The sequence below is a fragment of the Aquarana catesbeiana genome, linkage group LG01 (assembly GCF_042186555.1).
Source record: "Aquarana catesbeiana isolate 2022-GZ linkage group LG01, ASM4218655v1, whole genome shotgun sequence".
Classification (NCBI taxonomy): domain Eukaryota; kingdom Metazoa; phylum Chordata; class Amphibia; order Anura; family Ranidae; genus Aquarana; species Aquarana catesbeiana.
In genome coordinates, this window is record NC_133324.1 from 200,996,053 (window position 1) to 201,011,793 (window position 15,741).

Genomic DNA, 15,741 nt, shown 5'->3' on the forward strand with positions numbered 1-15,741 from the left:
GTCCCCTCAAAATAATTCAATACACAGCCATTAATATCTAAACCGCTGGCAACAAAAGTGAGTACATCCTTAAGTGAAAATGTCCAAATTGGGCCCAATTAGCCATTTTCCCTCCCCGGTGTCATGTGACTTGTTGGTGTTACAAGGTCTCTGGTGGAAGTTCAACATGGCACCTCATGGCAAAGAATTCTCTGAGGATCTGAAAAAAAGAATTGTTGCCCTACATGAAGATGGCCGAAGCTATAAGAAGATTGCCAAGACCCTGAAAGAGCTGCAGCACAGTGGCCAAGACCATACAGCGGTTTATCAGGATAGGTTCCAATCAGAACCGGACTCGCCATGGTCGACCATGCTCGGTGTCATATCCAGAGGTTGTCCTTGGGAAATAGATGTATGAGTGCTGCCAGCATTGCTGCAGAGGTTGAAGTGGTGAAGGGTCAGCCTGTCTGTGCTCTGACCATACGCCGCACACTGCATCAAATTGGTCTGCATGGCTGTCATCCCAGAACGAAGCCTCTCCTAAAGATGATAGCCCATGAAAAGTTTGCTGAAGACAGGCAGACTAAGGACATGGATTACTGGACCCATTTCCTGTGGTTTGATGAGACCAAGATAAACTTATTTGGTTCAAATGGTCTCAAGCAAATGTGGTGGCAACCAGGTGAGGAGTACAAAGACAAGTGTGTCTTGCCTACAGTCAAGCATGGTGGTGGTCATGGTCTAGGGCTGCATGAGTGCTGCTTACACTGGGGAGCTACAGTTCATTGCAGGAACCATGAATGCCAACATGTACTGTGACATATTGAAGCAGAGCATGATTCCCTCCCATCAGAGACTGGGCCGCAGGGCAGTATTCCAACATAACGACCCCAAACACACCTCCAAGACAACCACTGCCTTGCTAAAGAAGCTGATGGTAAAGGTGATTGACTGGCCAAGCATGTCTCCAGCACTAAACCCTATTGAGCATCTGTAGGATTTTCTCAAATGGAAGTTGAAGGAGCGAAAGGTCTCAAACATCCACCAGCTCAGTGATGTCGGCATGGAGGAGTGGAAGAGGACTCCAGTGGCAACCTGTGAAGCTCTGGTGAACTCCATGCCCAAGAGGGTTTAGGCAGTGCTGGAAAACAATGGTGGCCACACAAAATGTTGACACCTTGGGCCCAATTTGGACATTTTCACTTAGGAGTGTACTCACTTTTGTTGCCAGCAGTTTCAACATTAATGGCTGTGTTGAGTGATTTTGAGGGGACAACAAATATACACTGTTATACAAGCTGTACACTCACTACTTTACATTGTAGCAAAGTGTAATTTCTTCAGTGTTGTCATATGAAAAGATATAATAAAATATTTACAGAAATGTGAGGGGTGTACTCACTTTTGTGAGATACTGTATATACCATAGTTTGTAGATGTTATAACGTTCACACAAACCAATCAATATACACTTATTGGGATATTTTTACCAAAAATATGTACCAGAATACATATTGGCCTAAATTTATGAAGAAATAAAATTATTTACATTTTTATATTGGATGTTCTATAGTAGAAAGTAAAAAAAAAAAAAAATTTTTTTTTGTTTTTTTCAGAATTGTTTGTGGGAAAGAAAGCTCTATTTTTGGGAAAAAATTATATGCATGTCATTTGTGTACAGCATTGCATTACCGTGCAGTTGCCAGTTAAAGTAACACAGTGCTGTATAGCGAAAAATGCTCTGGCCAAGAAGGGGGCGTAAATCTTCTGGAAGTCAAGCGGTTATTCATAGCAGATCAGGGGTGATGTTTGATCTGCATTTGAAATCTGCAGATCGGTTAGCCCCCATTCACATCGGGCTGATTTGACATGTCAAATTGCATGCCAAATCGGAGCCTATTGCCGGCATCAGCACTGTCCGAATCGGATGCAACGCAGACTTTGCGGCGCCGCACCGATTTTCAATAGTAGTTCCTGCACTACTTTTGGCGACTTCAGGGGCGATTTCAATAGACATCTGTGCATGAACCCACGCAGATGTCTCAAATCGCCCCAAAGTCGAACTGAAATGCCGGTTTGAAATTGTGCAAGTTCAGCTCAACTGGCACAATTTCAAACCGCACGATTTCAAACCCGCATTCAGTGTAAACCTGGGCTAAAGCCCAGTTGATAAAAAAAATAAAATTAAAAAAATCCCCTGAAAGGCAACCTCATAATGTGCTAGTATGCATCACATACCAGCACATTAGAAGAGCCTTATCTTAGAACAAAACCCTCCAGCACTACACCGTCACCGCTGAAAGAGCTAACATCTTCCCCCAGTCTTCCTTCCGTGTTTGCGTCCCCTGCCTACATGAGAGGGCATTTATGCCACGGCTTTGTATGCCGGACCTTTAGAGCCCATGCGCCAGAAACGTCACTGGATGCATGCACTCTGAATATCTCCTAAACTGTGCAAGTTTAGTAGATATTCACAGTACTTACAGGTAAGCCTTACTATAGAATACATTTTAGTACCACTTTAAAGTGGATGTAAACCCGAATTTTTTTTTTTTTTGATGTCATAATGTAGAGTATAAGATTTCCTATCATTTGAGCCCAGTCTTGCCACAAAGAGTTAATCCAGCTCTGAGCAATCCTCTTTTATTGTTCAGTGAGATAAATCTTGACAAAAAGAGAAAAACTTTGTCAAATCCTCCCCCTTGCTGTGAGTGACAGGTGATTTACATATCTCGTGCACTAACCTAAGACATGTATTATTTTTTAATTCCCTCCCCCACTCCTTTCTTCAGCAGCTCTGCCAGGATTGGATGTTCCACACCTCACCATGATTTGGCATGCTGAAGTCATGTGGTTACTTTCCTGTCTTTTCACTGGATGTTAGAGATCATAGCAGAAGTTCAATGTAAGAAATACACAGGAGAAAATGCATATTGACAAGGGGAGTGTAGAGGTGGGCGGGGAGTCTACTGACATCACGACTCCACCCACCGAGCTCCAGACAACAGACCCACCCACAGAATATGCAGTTTTTCGGGTCTCATAACAGACAGAGGGGAGACATTTGACAAGTAAAGATACATGCAGGAGGCATGTATATCCTTATAGATAACCCTTATGGCAGTAGTTTAGAAAGGATGACATTGAGTTTACATCCACTTTAAGGATCTGTGATGGTTGATCAATGCATGCCAGCACATAAAATCAATGTATTTAAATAGTAACAGTTCATTCCAATGCGATTTGCTGATATGCGCTGCCCTGCGCCGAAGAAAAAAAAAAAACATGTCTTAATTTTTCAGCGCAACACATGTAAATGCATGTAACCACAGCCCAAGAATCAAAACAATCTGTTTACTTTCCTTTACAGCTAGAGCTTACTGAAGTTAAAAAAAAATGCAGTTTTTGTATTCAGCTGCACAGCAAAACACTTAAGATCCCTTTCACACATGCGGACCGTTCATTTCATCAGTTCAGCCACGTCAAAACGGATGAAGTGTTCATCAGGTTTTCATCCATGCTCATCATTTTTTTTTTTTTTTTTTTTTTTTACATCCACTACCAATGCAAAAACCATTTGTCAATTTACATCTGTTTTTCTTCGGATCCATTTTTTTTTTACGGAAGGAAAATAGAGCTTTGATAAGTTTAAAAAAACGGATGCGGATGTAAACTGATGATCATCCATTTACATCTGTTTTTTCATAGCGGTGCATTGATGTCCGTTTTTCATCCATCGAGGGATGGTTGAAAAATGGACAGACAGACAGCATGTGTGAAAGGGGCCTAAGGAACATTGCAAGTTAAAAAAAAAAAAAAAAATGTAACCCCTTAGTAACTTGAAGTTGACCTTGATTAAGGGTAACTTCCACATCTCCTCTCAGCTGTTAGGTTTCATGTACACACAACCTACTTTGACCGCCAGCAGCGAGAAAATATTTTTTTTTTGCCACGGTTTCCGGCATCCGGCAGTCAAAACATTACTATCCTGAACTCAATTCTTCCACCTTCAGGAAAGGGAGGTCGAAGCTCACCTAACAGCAGCAGCTCCTAAACTCTGGTAAAAGCCAAAGTGTGCATTGACACATAGGCTTTTTATGAAGTTGAGTTTAGGAGTTGTGGCAAAACAACGCCAAAAGCTCCTAATGAGCTGTAGTGTAAATAAATCCTTATTTTTCTGTTTCTTTTATTAATATTTTTATACATTCAAAAGTTACATTTGCTTTTCATTTTTACTCATTTGGTCCTTAATTACATTTTTAGTAAAGCGTTTTAAAAATAATGCAAAGTTTACAAATAAACTTTATTTCATTTGTAAATAATTTTGCCACACTTTGTAATCAAAACAATATGTTAATGTCATTATAAACATGAAATATTTTTATTGACAGAAACACTTGTTTGATGCTTTAAAACTAAAGCTGGTCAAAATAGAAATGGTACAGAGAGGGAGCCTGGCTTGTACTGAAAAAAGCAATATATGTATTACTTTGTTATATTAAGTAATGATAACGTTATCACTCAGTCTGTAGATCCATAGCTGAAATGTCAACATTGCTTTGATCCACTGTGACTGTATAGGTGAGAGATAAAGTGCTAAAAGAAGTAAAATGTAGCTTGGTCTCTTAGAGGGAGTTTTTTTTAAAACTGGAGAGTGCAGTATCTGGTGCAGCTCCGCATGGTAACCAATCAGCTTCCAGGTTTTATTGTCTTAGCTTAAGACCCCTTACACACTGAGGCAGTTTTCAGGCATTTTAGTGCTAAAAATAGCGCCGGAAAACTGCCTCCCATTCACTTGAATGTGTGCTTTCACACTGGGAAGGTGCACTTGCGGGACGATAGAAAAAGACCTGCAAGCATCGTGCGTGTTTGGAGCGCTGAATTGAAATGAATAGGCAGTGCTTCCAAAGTGCCTTAAAAGCGATTTGAAAGCACGGCAAAACAGGTCTTTCTTTCTTCTTTTTTTTTTAAGGTCCCGTTGTCACGTGGCCTTGAAAAAGCGACCTGTTATCGCCTGAACACTGCCGCTAAAGCACCACAAAAATGACTGGCGCTTTAGCGGCTGTTTTAGAAGCACTTCAGTGTGAAAGAGGTCTAATTGGACAAGTTGAAGTTAGAAGCTGATTGGCTACCCATACACAGCTGCACCAGATTCTGAGTGCTCCAGTTTTAGTAAATCTTACCCTTACTATTAAGTTATTTAACCACTTGTCGGGGCAGCACAGGCAGGCTCAATAACGCATATATACGTGATTGAGGCTCTTCCGGGATAGGAGCGCTCCACGCCCCTCGTGCATTACTGTCAGTCATTACAATCAGTAACCGGGTAGGTGTTGTGATTGGTCGATGTAAACAACCTGTCATGAATGGTTTTACATTCATAAACAGCTTGCTTACTGTTGTGATCTGTCATTGGCCTGGCTACCTATACTATGTGATTTAGCTGTAACCAATCACAGATCACAACCATAGGCAAGCTGTTCATGAATGGGAAACCCATTAATGACAGCTAAAACTATTACTACTGTATTACTATACAGTTCTCATCACTGTATAAGCAATGACAGTGTAAAAAAACTGGCTTTTTAAATTTTTTCGCAGCAGTGGTGGCGTGCATCATGATTGATGATGGCTCTACACCGAGGGGGACATTTTTTTTTTAATTTTTAAATAAGGGACTTGTCAAAAACTGTCTAATGTGTTTTTTTTTTTTTTTAGTTTTTATACACTCCACATTTTTTTTTACACTCCTCATTCAGATAGGGGGAGGTGGGATCTAGGGATCCCCTTGTTTAAAGGGGCTTTCCAGGTTCTGCTAAGCCCCCCCTCCACAGATCCCCACAACCACTGGCCAGGGTTGTGGGGAAGAGGACATTGTCCCCATCAACATGGCACCCCCACATGTTGAGGGCTTGTGGCCTGGTATGGTTCCAGAGAGGGGGGCGCTCGCTTGTCCCCTCTGTTTCCTGACCTGCCAGGGTGCATGCACAGCTAAGGGTCTGGTATGGATTTTAGAAGGGACCCCAGACTTTTTTTTTTTTTTTTTTTTATTTTATTTTTTTGGTGTGGGGGTTACCCTAAAAATCCATGCAAGTCCCGAAGGGCCTCGTATGGATTTGGGGGGTGCCCTCACCGTTTTTTCCTGATTATTTTTTTAATTGCTGGTAATTTTTCTTTTTTTTTTTTTTTTTTTTTAACTTACGTTTGATTTATTCATAAATGATATAGAGGACAATATAAATGGCTCAATCTCAGTTTTTGCGGACAACACAAAAATAAGCAGGGCAATAACTTCACATCAGGATATAGAAATTTTACAGAAAAACCTGAACAAAATAATGGCGTGGGCAACTACATGGCAAATGAGGTTTAATATGGAGAAATATAAAGTAATGCACTTAGGGGCAAAAAACATAAATGCAAACTACTCACTGGGGGGGGGGGGGGACTGCTGGGGGGGGATCAAAGATGGAGAAAGATCTGGAGTTCCTGGTAGATGACAGACTGATTAATCGCATGCAATGTCAAGCTGCAGCTACCAAGGCCGGCAGAATTTTAGCATGCATAAAAAAAGGGATATACTCCAGAGATAAAACAATAATCCAGCCACTAGATAAAACTCTGGTTAGGCCACATCTGGAGTACTCCGTCCAGTTCTGGTCAAGAGTCCTCAGAAAAGATGTGCTGGAACTGGAGAGAGTCCAAAGAAGGGCAACAAAATTAATAAGGAGCCTGGAAGACTTCAATTACAAGGAATGACGACAAGCACTAAATATATTCTCGCTTGAGAAGGGGACATTATAGCTATTTACAAATATCGCAATGGTGATCTCGGCATAGGAAAAAAAACTATTCAGTTTAAGGGAGTGTAAAAGGATACTGGGCCACACAATGAGATTGGAGGAGAAGCCGATTAACCTTAAACTGTGCAGGGGTTTTTTCACTATCAGGGCAATAAGGCTGTGGAACTCTCTTCCACAATTGGTGGTGGCAGCGGGGAGTATGGATATTTTATAAAAGTTTCTTGGATGTTTTAAAGAACACAACATACAGGGATATGGGAAATAATTGACACTGACACACGTCCACCTACACAGGTTGAACTCGATGAACTATTGTCTTTATTCAACCTTGCCTACTATGTTAACTATGGTTAAGGGTGCCGATGGCTGCTGTTTCCTTAAATATCACATGCCGGGACCACTACTTATTTACCAAAAAATATTTTAAAAGTCGACGCTAAATACTTAAAAGAGCCACTAGCAAATAAAGGTATAATATACTCTCCCTTAATTTCGGATAATTCTACAAATTATAGCGCTCTATATACTATAAATGTCTGTGATAAATTACATAAATAAAATATGTCAAAGCTCATAACATGAGTATTCAAAACCATGATTGCATTATGTGCAGATCCGCTGGATTACAAATGCATCCAACTAGCGATATTTAGTAAATAAATGAAAAACAATACGAGAAAGTTCATAAAGTGAATGTCCTAATAAAAAAACAAAAAATCCTTCTGTGTTCCGTTATAGCTAAATTGCTCACTCACCAGAGAAACAGGCTGCTCACTTAAGTGCAGCATAAACACATATAGGATATTAGCACTGGAGACCACTTCCACCGATTCAAACCAGTCGCATAATCCAAAGTTGCTTGGAAGCTGGAACTCAGGAAAACAGCATATAGTGTGATACTGCTAAATAATATTACCTTAAAAGGTAGCTACGTGAATGACATGCCACTCTGTGCAAACAAGTGCTCAAAATACCAGCCTTCGCCTGCATGCAATGCACACTCACCGCTGTTATTGCTGCCAAATCGATTTGCAGCAGAAGTAGCTTAAATGGTAATAAATGCAGACATCAATCTGAGGAAATATCCGGTATCTTATCTACATCCTCCAGGGGGCAGTACTCCCCTTGTTGCTCGATATACACCATAGGCAGTAAACAGAAAGCGCCATATAGTGTAGCTATAATATAATGTTATATAGATAGATATAGATATATAGATAGATATAGATATATAGATAGATATAGATATATAGATAGATATAGATATATATATAGATAGATATATGTAGATATAATATAATGTTGTAGTGTATAGTGTAGTTGTTATAATGTATTACTTTAACAAGGAACGGCAGCAAGAGTATAACATATAAAATCCAGGTACTGCTAGACACACGAAAGCATGAAAAAATTGAGCCATTGACACATCAATCACTGCCACACGATGCCCCAATGTGGTGGTGTGATGTCCCTCCACAAGCTCCACCCGACGCTTTCGCACAATAGTGCATCCTCAGATGCACCTGAAAAAATGCCTCTTATAAAAACTACCTTGGACTGTCTATTTTCCAATAAGGGGTTATTTGGGGCGTATTTGTATTGTCCTGGCCTTTTGGGGTATCAAGAAATGATAGACCGTCAGTACATTAGGATTGATTAGTTTTTTAAATATATACCATATTTTGTAGACGCTATAACTTTCACACAGACCTACAGTAGCTCACAAAAGTGAGTACACCCCTCACATTTTTGTAAATATTTTATTATATCTTTTCATGTGACAACACTGAAGAAATGACACTTTGCTACAATGTAAAATAGTGAGTGTACAGCTTGTATAGCAGTGTAAATGTACTGTCCCCTCAAAATAACTCAACAAACAACAATTTAATGTCTAAACCGCTGGCAACAAAAGTGAGTGCTCTCCTAAGTGAAAATGTCCAAATTGGGCCCAAAGTGTCAATATTTTCTGTGGCCACCATTATTTTCCAGTACTGCCTTAACCCTCTTGAGCATGGAGTTCCCCAGAGCTTCACAGGTTGCCACTGGAGTGCTCTTCCGTGACGACATCGCAGAGCTGGTAGATGTTAGGGACCTTGCGCTCCTCCATCTTCCATTTGAGGATGCCCCACAGATGCTCAATAGGGTTTATGTCTGGAGACCTGTTTGGCCAGTCAATCACCTTTTACCATCAGCTTCTTTAGCAAGGCAGTGGTTGTCTTGGAGGTGTGTTTGGGGTCGCTATGTTGGAATACTGCCCTGCGGCCCAGTCTCTGATGGGAGGGAATCATGCACTGCTTCAGTATGTCACAGTACATGTTGGCATTCATGGTTCCCGCAATGAACTGACCCCCCCCCCCCCTCTTTATTTTTTGATCTTTGGTCTTTCCAGCCTGAAGCGGAGATCTGGGGGTCTTATAGACTCCTCACCTGCACATTCTACCCACCGCCATACACTTCAAACTTCTCTCCTGCACATACTTCCAACCTCCATACACTCTGCACTCCTCTCCTGCACATACTACCCACCTCCATACACTCCGCACACTTCTGCACATACTACGCACTGCCATACACTCCTCACCTGCACATGCTACCCACTGCTGTACACTTAGCACTGTGCATTCCCTATTTACATTACTGCATTCTGCACTATGTAGGTCATCTCAGACTATTAAACCACACCTCTTTATGCCACGCCCAATATTTAGTGCAATTAAAGCCACGCCCACTGCACTTTTTTTTTTTTTTTTTTAATCAGTGCCTAGGGCCCACTTTTTATCTTGCACACGGAACCACTCATTATTTGCCAAAATGAACACAGCATCCCGTTCAGGGGTGTGTCCATTCTAAAAGGAAATTGTGCAGGAAGACCTGTTATCTGAGTTAAGGTGAAGTAGGTGTTTATACTTGTGATTCAGGCTTTCATAAGAAAGATGTTTCTAATAATTTCGTATAATGTACAATATTTAAAAAATTGCAGCATTAAAAAAAATATAGATATTGGTACCACATTGCTAGGCACGATTACATTTGCTTACAATGTTCCTATCAACATTATTTGTCTTGCAGACGATTCTTGGAGCCTGTCTTCAAGTTGTGATCCATCAGTCTTCAATTTCTATAATTTTTTAAGAACGCATCCAATGTTATTGAGACGTCATTTTGGCTCTTCAGAATCGTCCTCTACCAAAGTGTGCCTGTCTATGGAAAATGGTTTGGCTGACAAAATTAACCTAAGTGAAAGAAGGTTGTTTTTCACCACTGCCCATGCTCATTTACAAGCTGGATGTCCGATGCTAGCCCTTGAGATATTATCCAAAATGCCTAAAGTGGTGAAAAAATCTAAGCCTCTACTTCGAACTTCAAGTCTGGCAGATACTAGTAAATTATCCACACCTGTATCTCCCTTACACGGAGAAAAGAAAGACTCAGCTTGTGACTTTGACTGGTCAAGCTCCATGGTCAATGGTTTATCTGACTTGTCCTCTACGAAACAAACACATTCTGTCAGTTCATTTGATTGGAGCCAACCATCAATGGTAATCGAAGATGAGCCCTTAGAATTCAAGTGGGATAGTGAGACAGATGAATCTGAGGCATCTGGATTGTCAATGAAGGATGTGAAACCTTCACAAAGCACAGAAAGCAATAAACAAGTGATGACCAGTGAAAGTTACTCAGATTCCTGTAGCATTGATGAAAATGATTTACTCAGTCCCACAGAAGATGTGATAGCTGCCCAGCTTAAGTTTAGAGCTTGCCTAAAGATTCTTACTGGGGAGCTGCGAACATTGTCCACGGGTTATGAAGTTGATGGTGGAAAACTGAGATATCAGCTGTATAACTGGCTGGAAAGAGCAGTTGTTGCTCTTCAAAAGATTTGTAAATATTGTGTTAATGTGGATGAGCTGAGTTCTGTGGGAGCGGTTGAATATTCTTATGAAGATAGCTTGGATGACTCTTTGGATCAAGCCACATCAAAGCAGAGAAAAGAACTACTTGAGAGACGTCAGTGGCTGTTGAAATTTCAATCACTGTTAAGAATGTTCCTGAGTTTTTGTGTGCTTCATGGCTCTCATGGTGGTGGTTTGGCCTCTGTACGTATGGAATTAATACTACTTTTGCAGGAGTCACAGCAGGTATTTTCCTTCTGATATATGCATGTTCAACCTCCTCATTCTTTATTTCCATATAGTTGTTTTTGTCCTTTTGTGTAGCAAAATGATTTCTAGAACAAAATTGTCATCTTTCTGGTTCATAAGCTACTGTAAAATCCCATGTGTTTGAGGTGCTGGCTTAAAAGCAAATTGCAATACCCAAAATACAAAAAAACAAAACTGGGAAAAACTAAATGTCCATCAAATCCGTGTATAAAATGAATAACCAAAAAGTCCTTAGATTAATTGAACAAATGCACAGGCTTCCAATCACTAAGACTTAATCACGTTGTCTGAAAGTAGATTTCCTCCCTTTCTCTGCTAAAACTAGATTATATCACAGCAGAGACTGAAAAGGAGTCTCTCCCTCTGATAGTAGCAACAGCAACTCAATATATGATACCTTCTACTCTTTATTCAGTAATTCCAGAGGAGAGAGGCACTAGCTGATGAGGACCTGTATATATCATGTCAGCCCATGCTTTGGCACTAAGGCCATACGTTCTCATAATGAACAGACAAGCACATTACCACATGACATGAGCTGCAATTGTTTTCCAAAATGTAAAAACAATGAAGGGCCCATTCTTCCATGTGCACTCTGCTGTATTGCATTAACACAGGCATGCTGGCGAGTGTTGTGTTGAAGCAGTCCATATACTGTATATTGAATGCAACAGAGTGAACAGAAAATTAACCCTGCACCCTTTTATTTAGATGTAGCACACCACAACTCAGTTATGTCGTGAGACAAAGGTGCGTTTTGCAGGTGCTTTGACATACCATTCAAATTGAATGACAACACAACGCACCACCTGAAATACCACAATGCAGTGCTGTGAATAAAGGCCTAATTAGGTTGAAGTCCTGGAAAATGTGGATGGACAGGAAACATGATTAAAATATATCTAAACCTAAGAACAAAAATGGAATACCTTGTAAATTACTAATCTATAAGATGTGGTGAATGCAGGCCAAGTACAATTTCCTCAAATACAGAAAAATACACATTAATCCTGCCACATTAATCCAATGTCTTGGTGGATTTCCTGTGCTCTGTACAGACATCTCCAACAATGTTATTAGCTTTTCCATCTGTGTTCTTCAAACTACAGAATACTTCCAGCCTACGTTATGGAAATTAGTAGGGGAGGTGTTTCTAGTTAAAAATCAGAAGAGCGTTGTTATTGTGTGTGTTACCAGCAGGATCACCAAGTCAGCATATAGTAAAGAAAGGAAAATAAGGCAACCACGACTTTTAGTGTGGGAGAAGTGTGCATTCTGATTGTGATTTCTGAGTTGTTGCATGGTGACACACATTTTTACCACTTCCAAGAAGAAGAACTTTTGAAGCTTTTATATATATATATATATATATATATATATATATATATATATATATATATATATATATATATATATGAGAGAGAGAGACACACACACACACACGCACGTGTGTGTGTGTGTGTATATATATATATATATATATATATATATCACGTTTTTGTTCTTGGGTTCAGATATATTATTTTCTTGCAATGCCCTAAATTTCATTATTCATTACAAGCTGCCCATTCCTGAATGCATGTAAAAAATGGTCTCAAAATAGTTGCTATATTTTTAACTTGTTTTGACTCTGGAACACAATTATATTTCGATGTAGATGTGTTGGGTCCGAATGTGGTATGCCTTTGTAATTGCTTTTACTAAATTACTTTAATTACTTGTATTCTCTATTTTGCCTGTGATTCCTTTTTTACTTTGCTTTCTTATTTAGGATAGCTCACTCCTTTCCAATCCTCAGACAGAACAGACTTCAATTCCACTCCTTTTTGCTTGCACAGCAAGTGCCAAAACTGTTGTAGCCAATCCTTTACAACACCTGAGCAACTTAACTCATGATATCTTACATGCTATAATAAATCTTGATTCACCTCCTCATCCGGATATACAAAACAACAAGGTATGTTTTTAATTTTTTATTTTTTTAGTTGAGCAATTTTTATTGGAAATAGTTCTCATTTCTTAACAAACATAAAATGAAAAGGGTGAAAAAAAAAATCCTCTTGATTCCACCCACAGAACACACACAACATTTTGCCACACAGCTTAGGAAAACGATATATGAAATTACAATTGCTACAGATATGCAGTAAAAAATAAAATGCACTTGATTTGCTACATGTTTAATATTGCACAGCCTTTTACAAAATAGAATCTACAGTTAAAATACAACACAAGAGGCCAATGAGGGTCCTGCTCTTGAGAGCTTGCATTCTAAAATCTTTTTAGAATCTTAGTACATCACAATAAATGGTTACGTAATGTAGATTACCTTTTGTTCCTTTGTCTGCAAAGTAAATAGAGTAGTACAATTCATCCCGTGTCTGGTCAATACTCTTTTATATTTATATTATCCTGGTTCTAAAATGACGTTTCGTGGGGCCAATGTGGAAGCTCCAGATAATTTCCCCAAAGTCTGGTGAACTTATTTGGGCACTGTTGGTACTGTAGTTTCTCCCTTTCTAGTAAGATATTGACATGGTTCCCTCTACTTGGTGAATGTGGGAGGGTAATCGTGCAATTAATATGCAGGTCACAAAGAGTAGTCTAGTAATAGATGTTTGAAATTCTTCTGGAACCGTTTCTTCTGGTTGAATACCCAGAATGCATACTTTGGGGTCTAAAAGTACTATTATAAAGTTAATTTACTATTTTAAATATCCGAGTCCTAGTGCTTGAAACTTTTTGAGCACCTCCATAACATATACATTAACCAACTTATATCTTGCAAGGTACTCATCAGTGTATTATTTAGTACCTGAATTAACTGCTAGTCATTTTTTGGTGAGAGAGTTTTTCATTTTATCTAGAGAATATTTACAGACATGTTTTATCTTTTTATTCTCCAGATTTATGTAATGCATACTCTGGCTGCATCTCTTTCTGCCTGCATATATCAGTGCCTTTGTGGAGGGCAAGCCAACAGGTACAGTACATTTATATTTCTGCTTGTGTTGTATAAGCCAACATGACTTTGAAAGCTAAGGCACTGGAAATGGGAAATCTTCAGTAACTCAAAGAAAAAACTTTAAAACCTAAGTTGGTTACTGTCACTTTAAACATCCTCTAAAATACATGTATATGCGTGGGCATACACAGGCATTCTTGTGCTTTTGGCTGTGTTCAGTGCTGTGCAAAGTGAATGGGGTTCATTGAGCTCTGCAAGCAGCAACCTTGGTTCCGCAATATACAAGTCAGACCAGGGGGTTTTGGCTACACAATGCTAATGTAAACATATGTCAAACCCTGTGTTAGATCAAAAACACAAGCAATCTGTCTTTTTTTTATTTCAGTGCCTCCATGCAGACCAATCCATTTACAGGTATGGTGTACCAGAGTGTTCTGCTTATTCACAGACAACCAATAAGAACAACAAGTCTGGATGAAGCAGTGATACCAAACACATCTCCCACTCATTGGCCAGGTACTCCAAACAAAACTTTGAATGGTTTCTAAGAGCTGTAAAGATATCTATTTATAACCCGTTAATAATTGTGACTCAGTTGTGCGCCTCCTCATTTGAAACTGGAAGGGCTGCTATTGTGCGCTTGGCTGATCTCCTAATTTAGACACCAAGAATAATCAGTTTTCTGTATGATCCTTGCTGGCTACACAGCTGTTAACACCTTTTCTCTTAACACTCATTTATCTGCCACTTCTGTCCATAGGGGATTTATTTATTTATTTATTTATTTTGTTTTTACGAAAAATTGTGTTTTTGTGGCTTTTGCACTGTGTGTCACAAGATTATATGTGTATGCTGCTTGGCACCCTTTTTCATTCATTATGATACACATCATTCATTCTTTATTAATTACGTATTACACAGGACTGATATTCATAGACCATGGGGTTGCATACTGCTACATTCTTGTGATTCGACCCTATCAAAAACTTTTGCTAGGGCGGATCCTAGGGCATACCCATATAATACCACCCACTTCAAGAAGCTTAATTTTTTGCTATTATCCTTAGGTGATTTATCTGTTCTCCTCTGGATATGTATTTTTTATTTTTAAATCGCTCAATTTTTTTTTTCATCTGAATCTTCTATCAACATATGACTGCTTATTAAACAGTGTTACCTCGCAGTTTTAAGATCGGTTACCCTCAGTAACTTATTTCCTAGCTCCTGAAGAAGCATTACTCAGAAGCGCAACATGTCGAGCTATCAGGAAAACGCCTACCCGGACCTACAACCTGACCCATAACCCACCAATTTACATCTATAATCGTAACATCGACTTGGGAAATTGTTGCCCATCTGTTTTTGAATGTTTTACTACATATATGTTACAATAAGTGGTGTCTTGGTTGTATGCAGGGTAGGAAATATTAAGCACATACAAAAATACTTTTCCTCTATGGACTCTGTTATTTATAATTAATTGTTTCTATCTATGTAGATTATAATCAAATAAAACCATTTTTATCTTTTATAGTCAGTATATCCGTGTGCCTTGAAAGTCCATTTTCCTAGTTGCTATAGTTATATTTACCCTCAGTAACTACCTAGGTTACTCTACCCAGGCCTGTAAGGTTTGCTTCCAGTACTGGAACCTGCATTAGATTCTCACCCTAGCACAAAGTGCAACATGTAAAATTTTCATGGTGCTATACAGTTCCAGAGCCATGGCCCATTTCTATGGTTCCCAGAGCCTAAAAACCCCTTTTGAGGAGCCTATCATGACAGGCGAAGCCTGAACCTCAATAGGCCCAGCTTCGTGGGTAGGGTC

General features: G+C 39.3%; 1 protein-coding gene across 2 annotated transcripts in view; it reads left to right on the top strand.

Annotated features, from left to right (window-relative positions):
* The window catches only part of DMXL1 (Dmx like 1), a 268,508-nt gene that overhangs the window by 160,474 nt on the left and 92,293 nt on the right, over window positions 1–15,741 (top strand). For both annotated transcript variants that reach the window (XM_073624666.1, XM_073624667.1), the window contains exons 24-27: window positions 9,855–10,924; window positions 12,720–12,905; window positions 13,855–13,931; window positions 14,299–14,429. In XM_073624666.1, the coding sequence (XP_073480767.1) occupies window positions 9,855–10,924; window positions 12,720–12,905; window positions 13,855–13,931; window positions 14,299–14,429 (1,464 nt within the window). The remainder of the gene's footprint in view (window positions 1–9,854; window positions 10,925–12,719; window positions 12,906–13,854; window positions 13,932–14,298; window positions 14,430–15,741) is intronic.